The sequence below is a fragment of the Rhincodon typus genome, chromosome 5 (assembly GCF_021869965.1).
Source record: "Rhincodon typus isolate 14 chromosome 5, sRhiTyp1.1, whole genome shotgun sequence".
NCBI lineage: Eukaryota > Metazoa > Chordata > Chondrichthyes > Orectolobiformes > Rhincodontidae > Rhincodon > Rhincodon typus.
The window spans coordinates 76,025,999-76,045,193 of record NC_063336.1 but is presented as its reverse complement, the minus strand read 5'-3'; the positions used below and the strand labels follow the sequence as shown (position 1 = coordinate 76,045,193).

The following is a 19,195-nucleotide window of genomic DNA, read 5'->3' as shown; positions in this document are numbered from 1 at the left end:
GGAGCTAGTGCGAACTTTGCTCGGTACAGGTTAGGTATCCTTTATCTGCATGTCTGAAAACCAGACTAAAGCAGACCCAAACAGACATGCAGACAATCCAAGACTGGACCCTTTGGAAAAAAGCTTCACTTTTAGATTGGTTCAGGCAAAGCAACATTTTATTTTGCCCCAAAGGTCCAGAATGAACCTGAACAGAACTGAATATCTATATCCAAAAATGAAAATACCCTTTTAGCTGAAAAACATTAGCCCTAAGGTTTGTGATAAAGATTTCCTGATCTCTACTGTAAAATGGGCGATAAAGAGTCGGCATCTTTATCTATTGGCTTCAACAAAAATGGGTTGGGAGATAAATCAGAAAGCTGACTAGTTATCACCATTTTCCACAATCATACAAAATCCAGATCTCCCTCAGTGAGTCTTGCAGCAGGAGTTTACACCACAGCTCAGGAATTATAACAGTATTAGTTGCTCAAGCTATTTTCCAGTGTTTAATGTACTTTATTTGAATCTCCTCACCATGTAATTATTTTACAACAAATACATTTACCCAAGCAATAAACAAATAAGGTGGCACAGTGGTTAACACTGCTGCCTTACAGAGCTAAGGACAGGTTCAATTCCATTTTTGGGTGGGTACCAGTGTGGAGTTTGCACGTTCTCCCCTCGTCTGCGTGGGTTTCTGCTGGGTTAACATCCAGTACTGGTGTACAAAGGAGATTCACCAGGATGTTTTCTAGGATCGAGCTCAGGATGTTTTCTTTGGAACAGGGAAGGTTTTTGGTGGGGTTGGGGGCGTGAAGTGGATATGCTGATTGAGGTGTATAAGATTATGAGGGGCAAATGAAGTAACCAGCTAGCCGCATTAGCAACACCCTAAAATCATCTTCTGCACGTTACAAGTTGCTGCTGCACAGTTCAGGCAACAGCCTTTCCATAAACTAACTAAATCTATCTTTTAAGGGGAACAACTGGACCGTGATATGTTTGCAATGCAAACAAAGTGTAGAATTGTTTGTCAATAAAATCTGTGTGAATTATTTCACGTGACAGCAGGGTGTACCTGGAATGCAAGGGATACTCTGATTTATGCAATGCACATGGTTGGAAATGCAGCCAGTCAGTTCATTCTTCATGGTCTTGCTTACCATGAAAATAATCCTTACTATATATGTGGCAGGAAATTTGAGGAAAATCTTTTTTTTACGCAGAGGATGGTGGAGGTCTGGAATGCAAGGGTAGTTAGTATGGGAGACCTCAACTGTTTTAAAAAGTACTTGGATGAACACTTGGAGTGTCATAATATTTAAGGCTATTGGCCTAGTGTGGGGCAAGTAGGTGATAGTATGATTTTTGGCAGTACGGACTCAATGGGCTGATGGACGTCTTCTGTACTGTATTATTCTGCTGTCCTGATATTTATAAACCAGATTTTTGCGGTAGTCCATATCATATCGCATATTCGTACATACATTTTCTTCTAACAATTTAACTATCTCAAAGGCCTAGATTTGATAATTGAATCTAACCTCACTTCTTAATCTGGGCCGTACTTCTCATTTTTTGGCTCTAGAGAGCAGATCATGGCTGTATTCATCCTCCGATCCCCAGTGTTGACAGTGTTATATTTTCTTATCTGCTTCTATTATTTTCATTACTGCTTCGTTATGGCTCTACAAATTGCATTTCTTTATATTAGTTTACAGATGATAGGATCCCCAAGATTATTCATATCATCATACAAATGAAGTGTGTGTACAATGAGTCAGCGACACATGGAGCCAAAGTTGTACCTTACATTTACAATGTGAACTGTCATATTGAAAAAACAATCACGCGTGATGCATTGCAGTGCTACTTTTGGGAAAGATCCATAAAATTTCCAGATGGCATCTTGGCTGTACACACATTCTTGCTTGAGAAGGAGTGCAACTTTGAAAGGAAACTTATGCCTTACAACTGAAAAGGCAAAATAAAGTTCAACAGAGCAAGTGCCTTTACCACGTATCTGCTGCCCTTGTCCTTCTGGATAGTAGTGGCCAATGGTTTGGAAGGTGTTGTTCATGGAGCCTTGGTGAACCACTTGTTTACGTAGCTTGTCCCCATATGTAGTAAGGATTATTTCTGTGGTAAGCAAAATCATGAAGAATTAACTGACTGGCTGCATTTCCAGCTACGTGCATTGCACAAATCAGTATCACTTGCATTCCAGGTACATCCTGCTGTCACGTGAGATTATTTACACAGATTTGTTGACAAACAAATTCTACATTCTTTATTTACACTGAAAATATATCACAGTCCAGTTGCTGCCCTTAAAGATTAAGTTAGTTTAGGGAAAGGCTATTGCCTGTTGTGTGCAGCAGCAACTCGTTACCTGCAGAAAAAGATGCCATTGAATTTATGGGTGTTGCTAATGTGACTGGTTTTGAGGCTTATCACAGAGTAATGACCCATTTTAGACTGCATCACCATTGGTTTGGTAATCTGTCTACCTTTTGTGTCACTCTTTTAAAACCTTTCAATTTGGAACAAGCAATTGGTTACCTTTCTGAATTGCTCTTAATGTGGCTCAGTGTCAGATATTGTCTGATAATTGTACTAGTGTGTTATGCTGAGTACCTAGTAGTCGAAGGTGATTGGGTAAACATGTTGGATATTCATTAGTTAATTGTACTTAGAATTATAGAATCCCTATAGTGTGGATACAGGCCATTCAGCTCATCAAGTCCACACCGATCCTCCGAAGAGCATCCCACCCAGAACCACCCAGCCACACTATCCCTGCAACCTTGCATTTCCCATGGCTAATACACCTATCCCACACGTTCCTGGACGCTATGGACAATTTAGCATGGCCAATCCATCTAACTTCGGTGCGCATATAAAGAAGAACCAGCCACTAGCCAGCACTAGGTGGAGGAGAATTGTTTAAAGTGCAAGTATAATTTCTATAGCAAACAATAAATAGTCTTCACTAAAGTTTTATTCTAATTATGATCCTGTATAAATGTTAGTTGTTGTTGTTGTCACACAATTTTCACTAACAGCTGCAGTTCGCATGGCTGTTCTTCCGAGTCGACGAAATAATGTGGAAAATATGCTGCTTCTGAACTCCTGCTTGACAGAACAGAGTAACAATTAACAATTAAGCATTCATTTCTGTACAAACAGAAATAGTATTATACAGCTGATGTTCTTAACAGTGAGAAGTCTTATAAATTGATCGTGTCTAACTGCCTCACTTAACCACATATCCCCATTTTTGCCACTCAGCAACATTTGACATATCATCATGCAAATTAATGTAGTGCATCCCAATTTTAAGTAATGTGGATGCAAATGCAGCCTGAAGTCAAGTGTGCCAGTCCCTAGCGACAGACTATTATAAAAGTATTAAAAAGGCAACGTTCCTATTACCAAACAAAATTAAAAATTCAATTGCTGTTTTTAAAAAATGTAGGAGCTCAATTGTAAGCATAGGAATGAACTTTTGATGTGTCCTGTGATTAAGATACATAATGACATCAGCATATAAATTCCATTGTATATCATATCAACTTGTTTAGTGTCTGTGCCAGTGATAAGCTGGTCCGTGCAAAGTCATTGTTTTCGTTTCTTTCTCATGTAATTTCCTTACAGCTTGCCCAATTGTGCTACAATTTCTTTTTCCTTTTATTTATTCTTGGGATGTAGCCATAACTGGTAAAGCCAGGATTTATCGCCCATCCTTCGTTCTCCTTGAGAAGGTGGTGGCGGGCTTCCGCCTTGAACACTGCAGTCCATGTGTTTTAAATAGACCCAGAATTCCATTAGGAAGGAAGTTCTTGGATTTTTGACCCCTTGTTACTGAAGGGACAGTGATATATTTCCGAGGTCAGGATGGTAAGTGGCTTGGAGAGGAACCCGCTTGTGGCGGTAGTATTCCCAAGTTACATCTGTTCTTCCAAGAGGTAGAATTTGGTGTGTTTGGAAGATGATGTCAAAGAAATTAAAAATTTAAAGGGTACACAGAAATTTTTGCATGTAACATCTTCTGAGTTAACTGAAGGTAATTTTCTTTCCCCTGCATTTTAATTCTTCTTCTTTTTCCATAGAATCCCTACAGTGTGGAAACAGGCCCTTTGGCCCAACAAGTCCACACCAACCTTTGGAACATCCCACTCAGACCCATTCCCCAAACCCATCTAATCTCCACATCCCTGAACACTATGGGCAATTTAGCATGGTCAATCCACCTAGCCTGCACATCTTTGGACTGTAGGAGGAAACCGGAGCACCCGGAGGAAACCCACACAGACAGAGGGAGAATATGCAAACTCAACACAGACGGTTGCCCGAGGGGGAATCAAATCCAGGCCCCTGGTGCTGTGAGGCAGAAGTGCTAACCACTGAGCCACCGTGCCACCCTAAATCAGTTAATCACTGAAGTTATCACTTAATGAAATTGTGAGAGTCTAGACTTTGACCAAATATTTTTAAGGAGAATAAAGAATTGAAGTAGTTAATTGTGAAAAGGAGAAGTTCTGTTGTGTTTGTTAAATTGTCTCTGTCTCTGTTTTTGCTCTGCAGGGTATGGAGAATGCTGACATGCCTTCAGTCACTTTGATAGTCGGTTGTGGTCTCTCATGTATGGCCCTCATCGCTTTAGCAGTCGTCTATGCTGTGCTGTGGAGGTGAGCACCTTCAAATTCAGCCATTGCTAATTTGCTTATGAAACTATTCAAGGACAAGGTTTTATTGTTAGAACGAACAGCAAAGGCGCCTCTCCTTGTTTTTGAATATAGTTGACAAGGAAAGCATTTGTTGCCCATCCCCACTTGGCCTTGAAAGCATTTGAGTTGACCACATACCTGGAGGTCTTGTCACCATTTAGGCCAAAGCAGGTTAAGTAAGGTTTCATACCTGAAAGATATTAGTGAACAAGATGTGTTTTTATGAACATCAGTGATTGTTTCTTTTACTTAGACTCCCTTTCTTGCTCCTTCTAAATACATGCAAATTCCACCAGTTGCTGAGGTCCGATTTTATTCTATGCCTGTAAAGCATTAGCTTGGGTCTCTGAATTACTGGTTCAGTGACATTGCTACATAACTGTCTTGGGATATTTGTCACAAATTGCAGAGGAAATGTTTTCGTAGATGGTACAGACTACTGTTGTCATTGTCACTATCTGGGGATTGGCAAAATCAAGCAGTCATAGCAGATATTGGGCCCCCTCACAGACTATCTGAGCCTCTGTTGTGACTAAACAAAGGTTTATTTCACTTCTCCAATTGTCATCCTTGTAGAAATGGACTTGGATTTTTTTCTTTTAATTGATGCAGTTTTAAGAGATAAAGCTGTGCAAGTCTTCAACCAAAAATTTACGTCTGTATAATAAGTTGATCAATTTTATGCAGCAAGTTGTATTTTGTTTGGGACAATTAAACAGAAGCATACCAAAGTCACTTTGGATAAAAAAAAAATGACTTGTCAGTTAAAGCTATTAACTAGTTTATTGTTGCATGCATGTTATAATGCTCAGCATTCAATTTCCTGTAACAAAAGGAAAAATAATAATTTTTATTACTTATGCCTAATTCCTGTGAAACTGTTGTGTACTCTCATCTCTTTTGGTGTGTTTTTAGCTATAGGTACATTGTCTTACCCGAATTAAAGAAAATTGCAAAAATAGAACTCCATTGCAAGCCCATTTTGGTGAAGATATATTTGTGGAGATCTACCCCGTTTGCTGCACATCAAAACTACAAAGTGGGTCTCCTTTTGTGTTTGTGCAGGTACATCCGATCAGAAAGGTCGATTATTCTAATAAACTTCTGCTTTTCCATCATCTCATCCAACATCCTCATTGTGGTTGGACAAACACAGACTCGGAATAAGGTACTAAAATCAACTGTTTGCAGTAGTGTTTTTTTTAATGCTGTGAAAATTTCAGATTCCCAAGTGAAGAGGATATCATGATTTTCTGTGCTGCCTGTGTGGACTCTACAGGATGCGTGATAGCATCTGCCTGAGCCAGTGTTCCCTCACAGTTTATAATGTGTTGCGTCAGTCGATGCATCTCACTGGGCTATTTAGAACAAGCTCTGCAGAAAACATGTAGCCTCAATAATTTGATTGGCTTGTGTTTTATATGGAAGCGGTTCTGTTTTTTCATTCTGAATTCATAAAGATATTGGTTGTTTTGTATTACTGCAAGGCTAAAATGTGTAAGAATCTTCACTTAATTTGCATAACCGAGTGAAGTTGAGCTTCAAGTGTTGCTGAGCTTGAATGTTAGACTAGGGTTTTCCATACTGTCTGTTGTGACACAGATTGGACTTGTGAGATGAGTTTCAGGGGTCACAAACAAGTTTCATCACTGCAAGTCTCCTTGAGTGTTTTTTTCTTTTTAGTCAGGCCGTGGCTTAGCCAATCAATATCTAAAGGCCTGATGCTTATGCCATAAAAGTTGGTGAAAAAGTAGGTGTTTCAAAAACTAAGCACTTTGCCTCATCCCTCACAGTTCTGTGCAACCTTCCGCCACCAAAAGCACACAGTGAGGGGTCACAGCAACTTCTGACCCTCAAAATGCGGCCACAGCCTGTAAATGTGTGGGAAGCACTGTGCCAGACCATTCAAGCTAGTAAGTACGGTATGTTAGGAGTGCTGAAGACTATAGAGGAGAATCTCACAGTTGCCTGTCTGTGTTAGAGTTGGTGTTCTGAGGAAAGTCTTAAATAGACTGGGAGTTTTTCACTTTGGAAAGGTATTATTTGGTTATCCTTCGGCTGAATATTGGTAATCAGTCACATAGAGACTGAACACTGGAGGCTCGGCTTCCACTTGGAGATGTAGAAGCATTGGAACCAACTGGGTGTTGGAGTCACTTAGGATGAATTAAAATGGGTCACATGGGTGTATTGTCAATACCTGTGATCCTGTTGAAGAATTTGAAATTAATCATTTTTAAATACAGTGTGGCCCTGTCAGGAACAGACTAACTTCTACATGTCAGCATTTAAACAGAAGTTTTGCATGAGACACATTAACCTTATTATTTTCAAAGTTACCTCTTTGCCTTTGTAGCATTCTGTGTTTAATAGAATCCCTGCAGTGTTGAAACAGGCCATTTTACCCATCGAATCCACAACAACCCTCCAAACAGCATCCCACCCACCCTACCCTATCCCTTGTAATCCTGCATTTTCCATGGCTAATCCATCTAGCCTACATATCCCTTGACACTAAAGTGCAATTTAGCATAGCCAATCCACTTAATTTTCACCTCTTTGGACTGTGAGAAGAAATCCATGGAAATTCCCGCAGATATGGGGAGAACGTGCAAATTCCACAAAGACATTCACCTAATGTTGGAATCGAACCCAGGTCCCTGGTGCTATGAGGTAGTAATGCTAACCACTGAGCCACGGTGTGGTTTGTAGGTTGGAATATTTTATCTGTTTCTGGTTTAGATAAAGTAATATAAAAATTTTAAAGCAAAGTTCTAGACAATGCTCTAACCTCTGCAGTTTAGATGCTGCAAGGGTATTCTTTATTTGAAAAAGTCATTATGATGGTATGTTAGGCTGTGTTAAACGTAATAAAGAGTGGTGACTCGATGTATTCATCAAACTGACTTGGGGCTTTAGCTGATATCATCTTTGATTCAGTACTATTATTCAATTATCCTTTACCACAAAACACAGGGCAAAAGTTTACCAACAGGTTCAACTGCTGACATCAAGAACAAATGGAGTTCCCACCACTCAGCAGCAAGGTGGTATTCCAAGTGGGGGAAGGGGCCAGCCTCCTAACTGGATGCCGCAATGTTCACCATCATGGACTCCTGGTGCTGCTGGATCTGCCAGCCTGGCAAAGATGAAAGTGAATAGGTTGAGCTGCCTGGCTGCTGTATTTCTCAGATATGAGGGGGAGCCCTATCCAGGGCCCATCTGTCAATGGGCTCCACTTTGGAGGATGGGGGCAGACTGCTGAAAGGAATCCAACTCCATGACGGGGTAGGTCTGACATTTGTCAGCAAGTGGGGAAAATCACTCCCATACGGGGTCTTAATTATATATAAATACTCGTTGTTCTGGTTCAGGCAGCTGATTCCAGAAGGCTGAGAAAATTCAGGAACATTTTCACTTTCAGGGCATTGTGGAGAAACGCCTGCCAGTGACAGAATTTGTCTGTTTTTCATCTGTTGACGTTGAAAGAATGAGAAGACGTTGAGTTACATACTGACTGGCCTGCCTTTTGAGGCAGTTATGGTGAACATGACCCTTTTACTTTGTTGGGTGGAGGGCAGTTTAGCTTAGTTGGCTGAATGGTTGGTCTGCAAACCAGTATGAGACAGACAGTGTGGGTTTGATTCCAGCCCCAGCTGAGGTTACCATGAAGGATTTTCCTTCTCAACCTTTCCTCTTGCCAGAGGTGTAGTGGCCCTCCGGTTAAGTCACCAACAGTCATCGCTTTTTAATGTAAGCACAGCCCTATGGTCTGATGAGATTATGGCAACTTGATTTGATTTTGTTGTTGAAGCTTGTCACTTAGGTAACACAAAAAATTGCTCTCCATCTCATTGTACTGCCAGTTCGATGTGATTGATTGTGATAACTTTCCATAATTGATAAACAAAGAGCAAGATTCTTACACATTTCTTCTCAGCACTAGCTGCATTTGGTTTCTTACTAATACATTCCAAATAAAGAGCCAGATTCCGCAAAGGAATTAGGCACAGAGTATTTTGCTTGTGACACATTTATGGCACTGTTTCAGTCACTGTTTGTGCCTTCAATGAATTGATGGCAAATCCCATACTCGTATAGTGGACAGACCATGCCAAGGGGTGAAAGGAAAGACAAATTGCAAGAATCCCAAGGACACTATAGATACTTTTGTTTGCTTGGTGACAAGGTGCTGAGGTTTTTTTTTTACAGAGCTGCACAGCACGGAAACAGACCCTTCGGTCCAACTCGTCCATGCCAACCAGATATCTTGCTGTGCTTATGAGGCATAGTAGCCCACCCTTGACCTCTCTCTGCAGTAAAGAATTACACAGCTTCACCACATTCTGAAAAAAGAAATTACTTCTTTCTGTCTTAAATGGGCAACCCCTTATTCTGAGACTCCCAAACAAGGGAAACCATTTTTGAGCATCTACCCTGTCAAGTCCCCTATGAATCTTGTATGTTTTGATAAGGTCCCCTCTCATTCTTCTAAACTCCAATGAGTTCAGTCCCAACTTACCTAACACACACTAATGAGAGAGTCCCTCCATACCTGCATCAACCTCGTGAACTTTCTTTCGACTGCCTCTAATGTCAGTATACCTTTCTTTAAATAAAGAGATAATTTGACATATCCTGCATAATTTTAGAAAAATCTACCTATTTCTATATTTCATTTCCCGTGAAATAAAGGCCAACATTCTATTCGCCTTTCCTGTTACCCAACTGAACTTGTATGCTAGTTTGTTTTTTTCATGATTCAGGACAAAGACCTATAAATCCCTCTGTTCTGTGGCTTTCTGAACCCTTTCTATGCTTAAATAATATTCAGCTCCACTATTCTTCCTGCCAAAGTGTATAAGCTCACATTTTCCCAAATTATTCCATCTATCAACTTTGTCCTATCACTTAACCTGTCTGTATACCTCTGCAGACTCTGTGTCATCCTCCCTATTTGTTTTCCCTCCTATTTTTGTTTCATGTGCAAGCATAGTTATATATTAACTTCACCCATCCAAGTCTCTGACATATATATTGCAAATAATTGTCACCACCCCAACACTGATCCCTGTGGTACACCACTAGTTACAAATTGCCATTTTGAAGATGCCCTCCTTTATCCCACCTCCTCTGTCTTCTATTGGTTATCCAGTCCACTATCCAAGCTGATATACTGTGTCCCAATATGATAGATTCATAATTGTAGCCTTAAGTGGTGTTTTATCTGAAGAAGGGTCTCGACCCAAAACGTCAGCTTTCCTGCTCCTCTGATGCTGCTTGGCCTGCTGTGTTCATCCAGCTCTACACCGTGTTATCTCTGGTATTTTATCTATTGCCTTCAGAGGGCTTTAAGACTGTTGAGCAACCTTGTGTTGATGTCATGGAGATTTTTTTCACTAGGAATAAATAGTACCGCGTGCCCAGAGTTTAACAATGTGAAGAAGTTAGAAACTTGTGTGGTGCAACTAGCACTGGTCAGTAGAATTTGTAGAATAGTCTTTCAGTAATATAGTAGTCAGATATACAATGGTAAAACCTGCTATCATAATATTTAGTCTTAATATTTAATAATCAGTGTCATTAAGAAACCCAAGTGTGAAGACCTTGCCTTCCCCTCAATCAGTCTAAAACCCATAACCACAACAGAAAAGATCAAGTTGGTTCGAACATTTGTGGGAACAGCAAAGTTAATAATTTCAGATCATTGACCTTTTGCTCCTGGTGCTATTTAACCTGTTGCACTTTTCCAGCTTTATCTAAATTTTACTTTTAAAAGGTCAATGCCAATACTGTGTCTGTTTCTTTTGCATTACTGACATTTCATTCACTGATAGTGTGATAACTTCAGCAAAACTGCTCTGTCCACTGGACACTGAGGCCAGGTTAAACCATTTCAATCATTGCTTAAGTCAGTGACCAAGCTCCTCTCTGAACAATTCTTTGCCATCTGATCAACTTAAAGTAAGATACACATACTTTTGACAGTTCCTGACTTAACCATTCTCCCACCCTCCCTCCCTCTGTCCCTCCCTCTCTCCCTCCCTCTGGCTTTTTACTCCATGTACCCTTTCTCTTCACCACATTCCCTTTCCCTGTCTTTCTCTTCCCCACTGCACTTCATTGTGCCCTTTGCCTTCATCTCATTTTCCCCACCGGCCACCAGCATTCCCTTTCTCTGTCCGTTTCTCATGCCACATTTCTCTCCCTCGCTGCTTTTCCTCTGCGTGTGCTCCGCTCCCTTCTCTCTGTACATCATATAGCCTCTCTCTCTTCTTCTCCACCCCATGATGCCTTTCTATCAGTCTGTTTCTGTTTAAACCATATTCTCTTCCTCTCTACCCTGTGTTCCTTTACACCTAACCTGCACAACCCTGGACACTGTGGAGAAATTTAACATATGAATTGATCTTATCTATTATCACGTCAACCCACGTACAGTGAAAAGCTTTGTTTGCGAGCAGTACGGCAGATCATAGTAAGCAAGGACGTACAGATCATGGGGTGGAAAAAGAAACTTGGACAGAATAAGGCATACAGGTTACACCTACAGGATGTGCACGTAGCAGGAAGTTTAAAAGTGTAGAACATGTGTAAGAAATGTTAGTTAGGCCTCCTGTGGTGGGCTTGCAAAGAGTCGGCTGGTGTCGACGCTATCTCGAATCTTGGCCAATCTACCTAACCTGCACACCTTTGTAATGTGGTAGGAAACTGGAGCACCCAAAAGAAACCCACACAGACACAGGGAGAATGTACAAAGTCCACACAGGCAGTTGCCCAAGGGTCCCTGGTCCTCTGAGGCAGCAGGGCTAATAACTGAACCACCACTTTCTCTCTATGCAGCATTCCTTCCTCGTGCGCCTACTTCTGCGTGCCCTCGCTGTCTGTTCGTCTTGGTCATTGGTAGTGCAACTGAACTATTCTTCATGAATTTTAAGTTCCTCCTATCAGAGTATACTCTGTGTCCTTACCACCCATACTGCATCATCTAAATGGTGCTTTACATGGAAGAAAATTGATTGATCAGTTAAGGGACTTGGAGGGCTTGTGGTAAACAGCAGTTTTCTCAAAGTCATTTGAGCTGCTGAGATTTTGTGAAGTGTCAAAATTGATGGTGAGGACTCCCAGGGAAACTACTGCACACTTGTCAAGTTCTGTGTCACTGTCTCGTGCTGGTGTCTCAGTCTTACTGATGGTACAGGACGTACACAGAAATGGTGATGGAAATGTGTGTGAGGAGGACATTACACGGTTGACTGGAAAGATTGTGCCTTTGTTGTTTTCAGTGCATATGTTAATGCCGAGTGGTCTATCTGTTTTTTTTTTAGTAGTCTGATAAACTAAGCATCTATTTGAGAGGGCAGTTAAGGGTCAACCACATTTATGTGGGTCTGGAGTCATATGTAGGTCAAAGCAAGTAAGAATTTCCAGATCTCCTCCTTGAAGGATATTAATGAATCAGATGGACTTTTACAGTAATTGGATGCCTTCACGTTCATTATTACTGTGATTTTGCCTTATTATTATTCCAGATTTTGAATTGAAGTTAAGCTCCCCCAGCTGCAGTGGTGGGACTTGAATTCCTGTCAGCAGATCTTTACGCTGAGCCTCTGGATTGCTAGCTAAGGAGCAATACCACTATGCTGCTAATCCACCATCCCTTCTACAAGAGCGAATGTTTCAGGACCCACAGTACTTCTAAGCACCCTCCTTATTTTCTTAGTGTCCAAGCTAAGGGGCAACATTTCCCATTTTTATGCATCATAGATATTACGAAAAAACTCATATACACAACAGTAAGATTAGCCTGTGAAGCATCGCTAAAAATCACTAGTTTAGCGTTGGCTGGGTCACTTAGAGATGAAATTCAAGTACATATTTCTCCAGATTTAACTTTCTGTATTTTCCCTTGAAATATTCTCCACTTTTTCTAACATTTTGACATGTTACTAAATCAAATGAATCTTTGGTCAAGTCTGAATGCATAACTTATTTTATTGACCATTCAAGTTTCACAGTTGCCCTGTCTCCCCTTTTATGTACATCATTGGCCTTCAGTGATGAACTAGTATGACTAATCAGGAAGGAACTAACACACTCTAATTATGTTACTCTGGACCTACAATGCTTAATGTTGAAACTAATGTGTCTGAAAGCCCTTTCTGTCCGTCTTCCAATTTTAAATTCTACTCCAATGTTATTCAGAACTAATTTCTCAAATTCCACACTATTGCATAATTACAAAATCATCAACATGCATCATGAAGATATTTGAAAGTTTTCCTTCATGATACTAATAAAACATATGGGAGCTGTTTTTAGTTGAACACTGAAAGAAATCTCACCAAAAAGATATTAGACTTGAGAAAGAATGTTTAGGCCTTATCTGTATTAGTTCTGTGGCTTGTAGTTTTCCTTCTTCATTTGCTGCCTGTCTGGCATTTTCAGAAATATTTTTGTCTAAGTAGTGCCCCAAATTAATGCCTTTCAATTAATTCATCTATGCATCCATGAATGTTTACCCAAAAGAGCTAAAAAATGTTTTTAAGATACCTTTTCTAGCTGTGGCTGATTCAACTACATCTGCACTGCCCAATTGCGTTCAAAACTATCAACTAGCCTTGCACATCCCATCTGCAAGGAGCTTTTTTATACATGTTTGTCATGTCTGTTGGCAATCACAAAACCTCAATCATCAGGAATTCCTATTCTGGTTCTCCAGATTGTTCTGTGGCCTTGTATTTCTATGCTTAATTCATTCAACCTCCAATATCATATCTACCTTTGATTCTTGACTGAAAGGTCTCTCTCTAGTACATGATCATTTCCTAAAAAAAGAGTCACTGCTGGATCCAATAACAGCACTTGTACTGCACTTTCTTTCACTCCACTCATTCAACCTATTCTATCGGTGAACCTCACTTCTTAACTAGCATCTTGCAATTTTAAGCAATAGTCAAAACCTGCCTGTGGCTTTTCCTACATCTCCCAATGTTGTCACATCCCTAATCTATTCACTAAACCCATCTGGAATACTTAGATGAGTATGCAGTCTCAGTAACTGGCCTTTGGATATGATCACACTCCCAAGTATCTTGATCACTCTTGTGGTCATAATCCAGCTGTTAACCTAACCTCATTTTCTTCCTCAGAACTCCCATTACGGAACATTTGAGGTACAAGGTTAATTCTATCAGCTGATCAGTGATTATTGATAAATTGTTCGAGAGAAATGCATCTTAAGAATTTCATCGCCTTTGTCAAAATCTTCTCTTTTTATTTTCTGCATTTTTAATGACTGATATAGGAAAAGTACTATTTTAAAACTGATTGCTGAAGGATTACTGTATGTTTGGAAAGCAAGAAACCTAGCTCTCCTTTTCAGCACTGTTTACACCACTGCTGGTTCAAGCTGTAATAGGGGAAGTGCAGATAAGCCAGAGCCAGGGGTATACATGATGAAAATCCAATGGCTACAAGTAGCTGATTGGTCTGTGAACTAATGACTGATTAGTGATGACAAAGGCCTTCTGCCTGGCAATAATAATGCTATTGGTTCCAGGTAGCTGAACAGTTGAAAGCTCTGAACAAGATAGAGGGAAGTCTTCAGACCTCCACCAACTCAGAGCTTCTCTGTTCTCTACAGTAAAAGCTGCTTTAAGCCTGAAGGAAACCTATTTTTCTTCCTCCATAGTTGCTATAAACTGTGATATCTAATTCATAAGTCAGAGATCTTTTGTAAGTGTGAACCAGTGACACTGCCTCTGCAAAACAGTGAAAGCACCCAGAGAAGAAAAGCTGATGAGCATTCTGATCAGCACAGGCACCATTTGGGCAGTTCTGGTAAACAGAGATCACTGAACTGCTTTTTCAGTTTTCCCTCTGCCAAAACACCCCTTTTTTTTCCCCCATATGCGCATATTTAAAGGGAAAGTTTATAAGAGATCAGAGTTTTAACAAATAGTTATATGTCAATGTTTATAGTTGTTTGCCTGTAGCTGGAGTTATTTATCTGTAATAAGTAATAATTTTGGTTACGTACATATACCTGGTCTGTGTTTTCTGTCAACCTTGGTATAAAGACATGTAAATTCAAAGAATTCTGCATACTTTTAATTTTTTTTCACTTTTATGAGGACTCAGAATAGCAGACCTTGATTTCCAGTGTCCTACACCAGTGAGTTGTGGCATCATGTTTATTAAGTATGTCTAACCATCACAATCGATTATTGTACAAGGGCCTTTCCATTCCTCATGCCTATTTCCCTAATAATTGACTAAATCTCCTGCATTAACTTCTGACTTGGATAGAATCATTACATCACAAAAGAAGGCCATTTGACTTTTTTTTTCTGTACTGGCTCTCCTAAGGAGCTGTTTAAGTACTTCTACCATTGTCTGCCCATATCATATGAATGGCCTTAGACAATTTTCTCCAAAACCTCAACTTTGAAATGTTTCACATGTAAGTAAACAATGTATTTTTTAAAAAAATAACTAAGTAGAGTGCCTTCTAGTGCAGGATGACTATAACAAAGCACAGAAGGCAACTTAGGATTTTGCCCATGCCCAAACTGATAGAGACTATGCCCTCCATTTATCTGACGTGAGTTAATTACATGAACTGCTCATGCCAGAACCATTGTCAGCTTACAATTTGATTTGATAAGCTTAAATTTTATGCAGCATTTTATTCATTAGCATGGAATTCCTTTCACAGAATCCATTGATGGAGGGTCTTTGAATCTGCAGTCCTCATGACCATGATTTTCAGGTTTTCCCCACGAAAGAAAGTCCGAAGCAAGGCAGATGTGTCAAGTTTGATCTCTCCCACATTTTTCAAGATTTGTAAATTTATCTTTGATGCAGGACAGTGGCTTAGGGTCAGCACTGCTGCCTCACAGCACCAGAGACCCAGATTCGATTCCACCCTCTGGAAGCTTTCTGCATAGAGTTTGAACATTCTCCCTATATCTGCATGGGTTTACTCCAGGTGCTCTGGTTTCCTCCCACTGTCCAAAGATGTGCAGGCTAATGGATTGGCCATGGTAAATTGCCCATAGTGTCCAGGGATGTGCAGGCTAGTTGGCTTAGCCGTGTGAAATGCAGAAATACAGAAATAGGGAAGGGGGCTGGGTCTGGTGGGATACTGTTTGGAGAATCAGTGTGGACTTGATGGGCTAAATGGCTTGCTTCCACACTAGAGATTCTGTAATCACCATTTTGGCATTTCTGTGGCGATTTTTGTCAGAAAACTAAATCTAGGCGCCAGGTCAACAAAATGCAGAACTAAAATACTTCTGTCCATACCTTTAGATGGATGGTAGCTCCCTTGTGAAAGTCATGTCAATGGAAGGTTTATGGTGGGACATGGTGGTCCCTTTTGATACTTTCCGCAGATTTCACATTTCTTATTGATCTCCTTTTATTAACTGAATATACTCTGCATCAATCATAGCGGCATCCTTTAGAAGGATTGGTAAACTTTGGTGAGTCTGGCCAAATTTTCAGTGTAACCTTAAGAGCGGTTTCCTCCTTGTTATTTTTTTTATCACCAGATGCCATAAGATTTTTCCAACACTCTGCCAAGAGAGATATTAAGTTTTGTGAAGTGCAGACAATAATGTCCTGACTAGGTAAACAGCAGGTCCAACCGATTTTCAAAAATAATTGCTCTATCACGCTTCATGTCATGTCCTGTTCTTTTCTCATAGAAGGTTTACTCAACAAGGTAGATATTTCAATGGAAACTACATCAGTTCTTTTACAACTTTCACTCCAGCTATTTTACATGGATTTGTAACCTGCTTTAGTGACCTCAACATATTTTCGTCACCAAACTAAATACTACACTATATATTTCTTAATCTTGCCACTTCATAAATCAAGATAACGTATTAGCCAATCTGTCTCTCATGCTGTTCATGGAATCTCAGAACTGCTATGATACTGAATGAGGCCATTCAGCTCCTCTTGCTGGCATCAGTTCTATTGCCCAGTGCCAATCTCCTGCCTTTTGCCCATATTCATACACATCACTTCTATCTAAGTAAGTATCCATTGCCCTCTTAAATGCCTCAATTGAACTTGCCTGTAACATATTTCCAAGCAATGCACTTTTTTCCCTAACTAGTTGTGTGAAGAAGTTATTTTTCTCACTTCATCCTCGGTCCTCTTGTACGCCACTTTCAATCTGTGCTCTCTTATTCTTCTCTTTACAAGCAGGAACAGCTTCTTTCCATCTACCTCTATCCAACTTACCTATGATTTTGAAAGCTTCTATCAAATCGCCTCTGTCTTCTCTCCAGAGAGAACAGTCCCACTCTTCAGTCTATTCTCAAAACTGAAGAATAGATATAATCAGAAGCACAATCAGCTGAAGCAAAAGCTCCATCTAGTACTGCAAAATGACTTTCTGCACAAGACTTTTAAAGCTCCTCGTGATCAATATCTTTGATTTGGATTCTTCATTATCTTTTTTTGTCATTTGTCATTTTGAACAACTGCCTCTTTTTGAGGCAGTTAACACGAGTCACACTTGAAGCATTTAATATCACTGATCTTTGACTATTACTGAGATTCCTTCAGCAATTGTATTACAGTAGCTAAGTGGGTAAAGATCCTTTTGAGCTCATTCTGCCTTCATTTGATCCTCCTGTAGTATTGATGTCTGCATCACTAGCTGTTCTATTTCAAAATATTGTTGTAATTGAGTCTTCTATTCTTTGTGATACTGCATAATTATCTTATTTGTCCCAGGAAGGCTACAGGAAATGACTGGTATCCTTTGAAACATCCCAGGGAAACAAAGAACTATGGATGCTAGACATCTGAAACACAAACATAAAATGCTGGAGAAATTCAGCAGGTCGAGTAGCAACTCCGGAAAGAGAAAACAGAGTTGAGATTTCAATGACTCTTCTGAAGAGGGCTTACCAGACTCGAAATATTAAATCTGTTTTTTTATCTACAGATGCTGCCAGACCTGCCAAGTTTCTCTAGAAGGTGAGATAACAAGGTGTAGAGCTGGATGAACACAGCAGGCCAAGCAGATCAGAGGAGCAGGAAAGCTGACGTTCCGGGCCTAGACCCTTTTTCAGAAATGGGGGAGGGGAAGGGGATTCTGAAATAAATAGGGAGAGAGGGGGAGGCGGATAGAAGATGGATAGAGGAGAGGATAGGTGGAGAGGAGACAGACAGGTCACAGAGGCGGGGATGGAGTCAGTAAAGGTGAGTGTAGGTGGGCAGTTAGGGAGCAGATAGGTCAGTCCAGGGAGGACGGACAGGTCAAGGGGGCGGCATGAGGTTAGTAGGTAGGAGATGGGGGTGGGGCTTGAGGTGGGAGGAAGGGATAGGTGGAGGTGGAAGGAGTGGACGGACAGGTTAGGGAGGCGGGGATGAGCGAGGCTGGTTTTGGAATGCGGTCGGGGGAGGGGAGATTTTGAAGGTTGTGATGTCCACATTTTATGTTTGTGTTTCTGTGTGTCTCTCTCTCTCTGAATCTCTCTGTGTCTCTGTCCCTCTGTCTCTGTCCCTCTGTCTCTGTCCCTCTGTCTCTGTCCCTCTGTCTCTGTCCCTCTGTCTCTGCCTCTGCCCCTGTCACTCTCTGCCCCTGTCTCTCTCTCTCTCTCTCTCTCTGACTGTGTGCCTCTCTCTGTCTCCCTGTGTCTGTCTGTCTGTCTCTGACTGTGTCTGTGTATGTCTGTCTCTCTCTCTCTCTACATCTGTCTTTCTCTGACTGCGTGTGTCTCCCTCTTACTGGTGTGTCTGTATCTGTCTCTGTCTCTGTCTCTTACTGTCTGGGTCTGCCTGTCTGTCTCTCGCTGTACCGCTGTCTCTGTCTCTGTCTCTCGCTGTCTCTCTGACTGTATGTCGGTTTCGCTCTGTGCCCCTGTCTCTCTTACTGGCTGTCTGGCGCTCTCGCTCTCTATGTTTATGTCTCTCTCTGACTGTGTGTGACTCTCTGACTGTGTGACTGTGTCTCCCTCTCTCTCTACTCTGTCTGTCTGTCTCTCTCTCTTTCAGACTGTATCTGTGTGTCTCTCTCTCTATATCTGTCTCTCGACATCTCTGTCTCTCTCTCTCTATACATCTCTGTCTCTCTCTATACATCTCTGTCTCTCTCTCTATACATCTCTGTCTCTCTCTCTATACATCTCTGTCTCTCTCTCTATACATCTCTGTCTCTCTCTCTATACATCTCTGTCTCTCTCTCTATACATCTCTGTCTCTCTCTCTATACATCTCTGTCTCTCTCTCTCTACATCTCTGTCTCTCTCTCTACATCTCTGTCTCTCTCTCGACATCTCTGTCTCTCTCTCGACATCTCTGTCTCTCTCTCGACATATCTCTCTCTCTCTCGACATATCTCTCTCTCTCTCGACATATCTCTCTCTCTCTCGACATATCTCTCTCTCTCTCTCGGCATCTCTCTCTCTCTCACTCTCTCTCTCTCGGCATCTCTCTCTCTCTCTCTCTCG

At 40.9% G+C, this 19,195-nt stretch overlaps 1 protein-coding gene across 1 annotated transcript in view; it reads left to right on the top strand.

Moving 5' to 3' along the window:
• adgrb3 (adhesion G protein-coupled receptor B3) overlaps positions 1–19,195 on the top strand; it is a 739,829-nt gene that overhangs the window by 566,690 nt on the left and 153,944 nt on the right. Inside the window, exons 19-20 of the mRNA XM_048596949.1 lie at positions 4,573–4,676; positions 5,781–5,883. Coding sequence (XP_048452906.1) covers positions 4,573–4,676; positions 5,781–5,883 — 207 coding nt within the window. The remainder of the gene's footprint in view (positions 1–4,572; positions 4,677–5,780; positions 5,884–19,195) is intronic.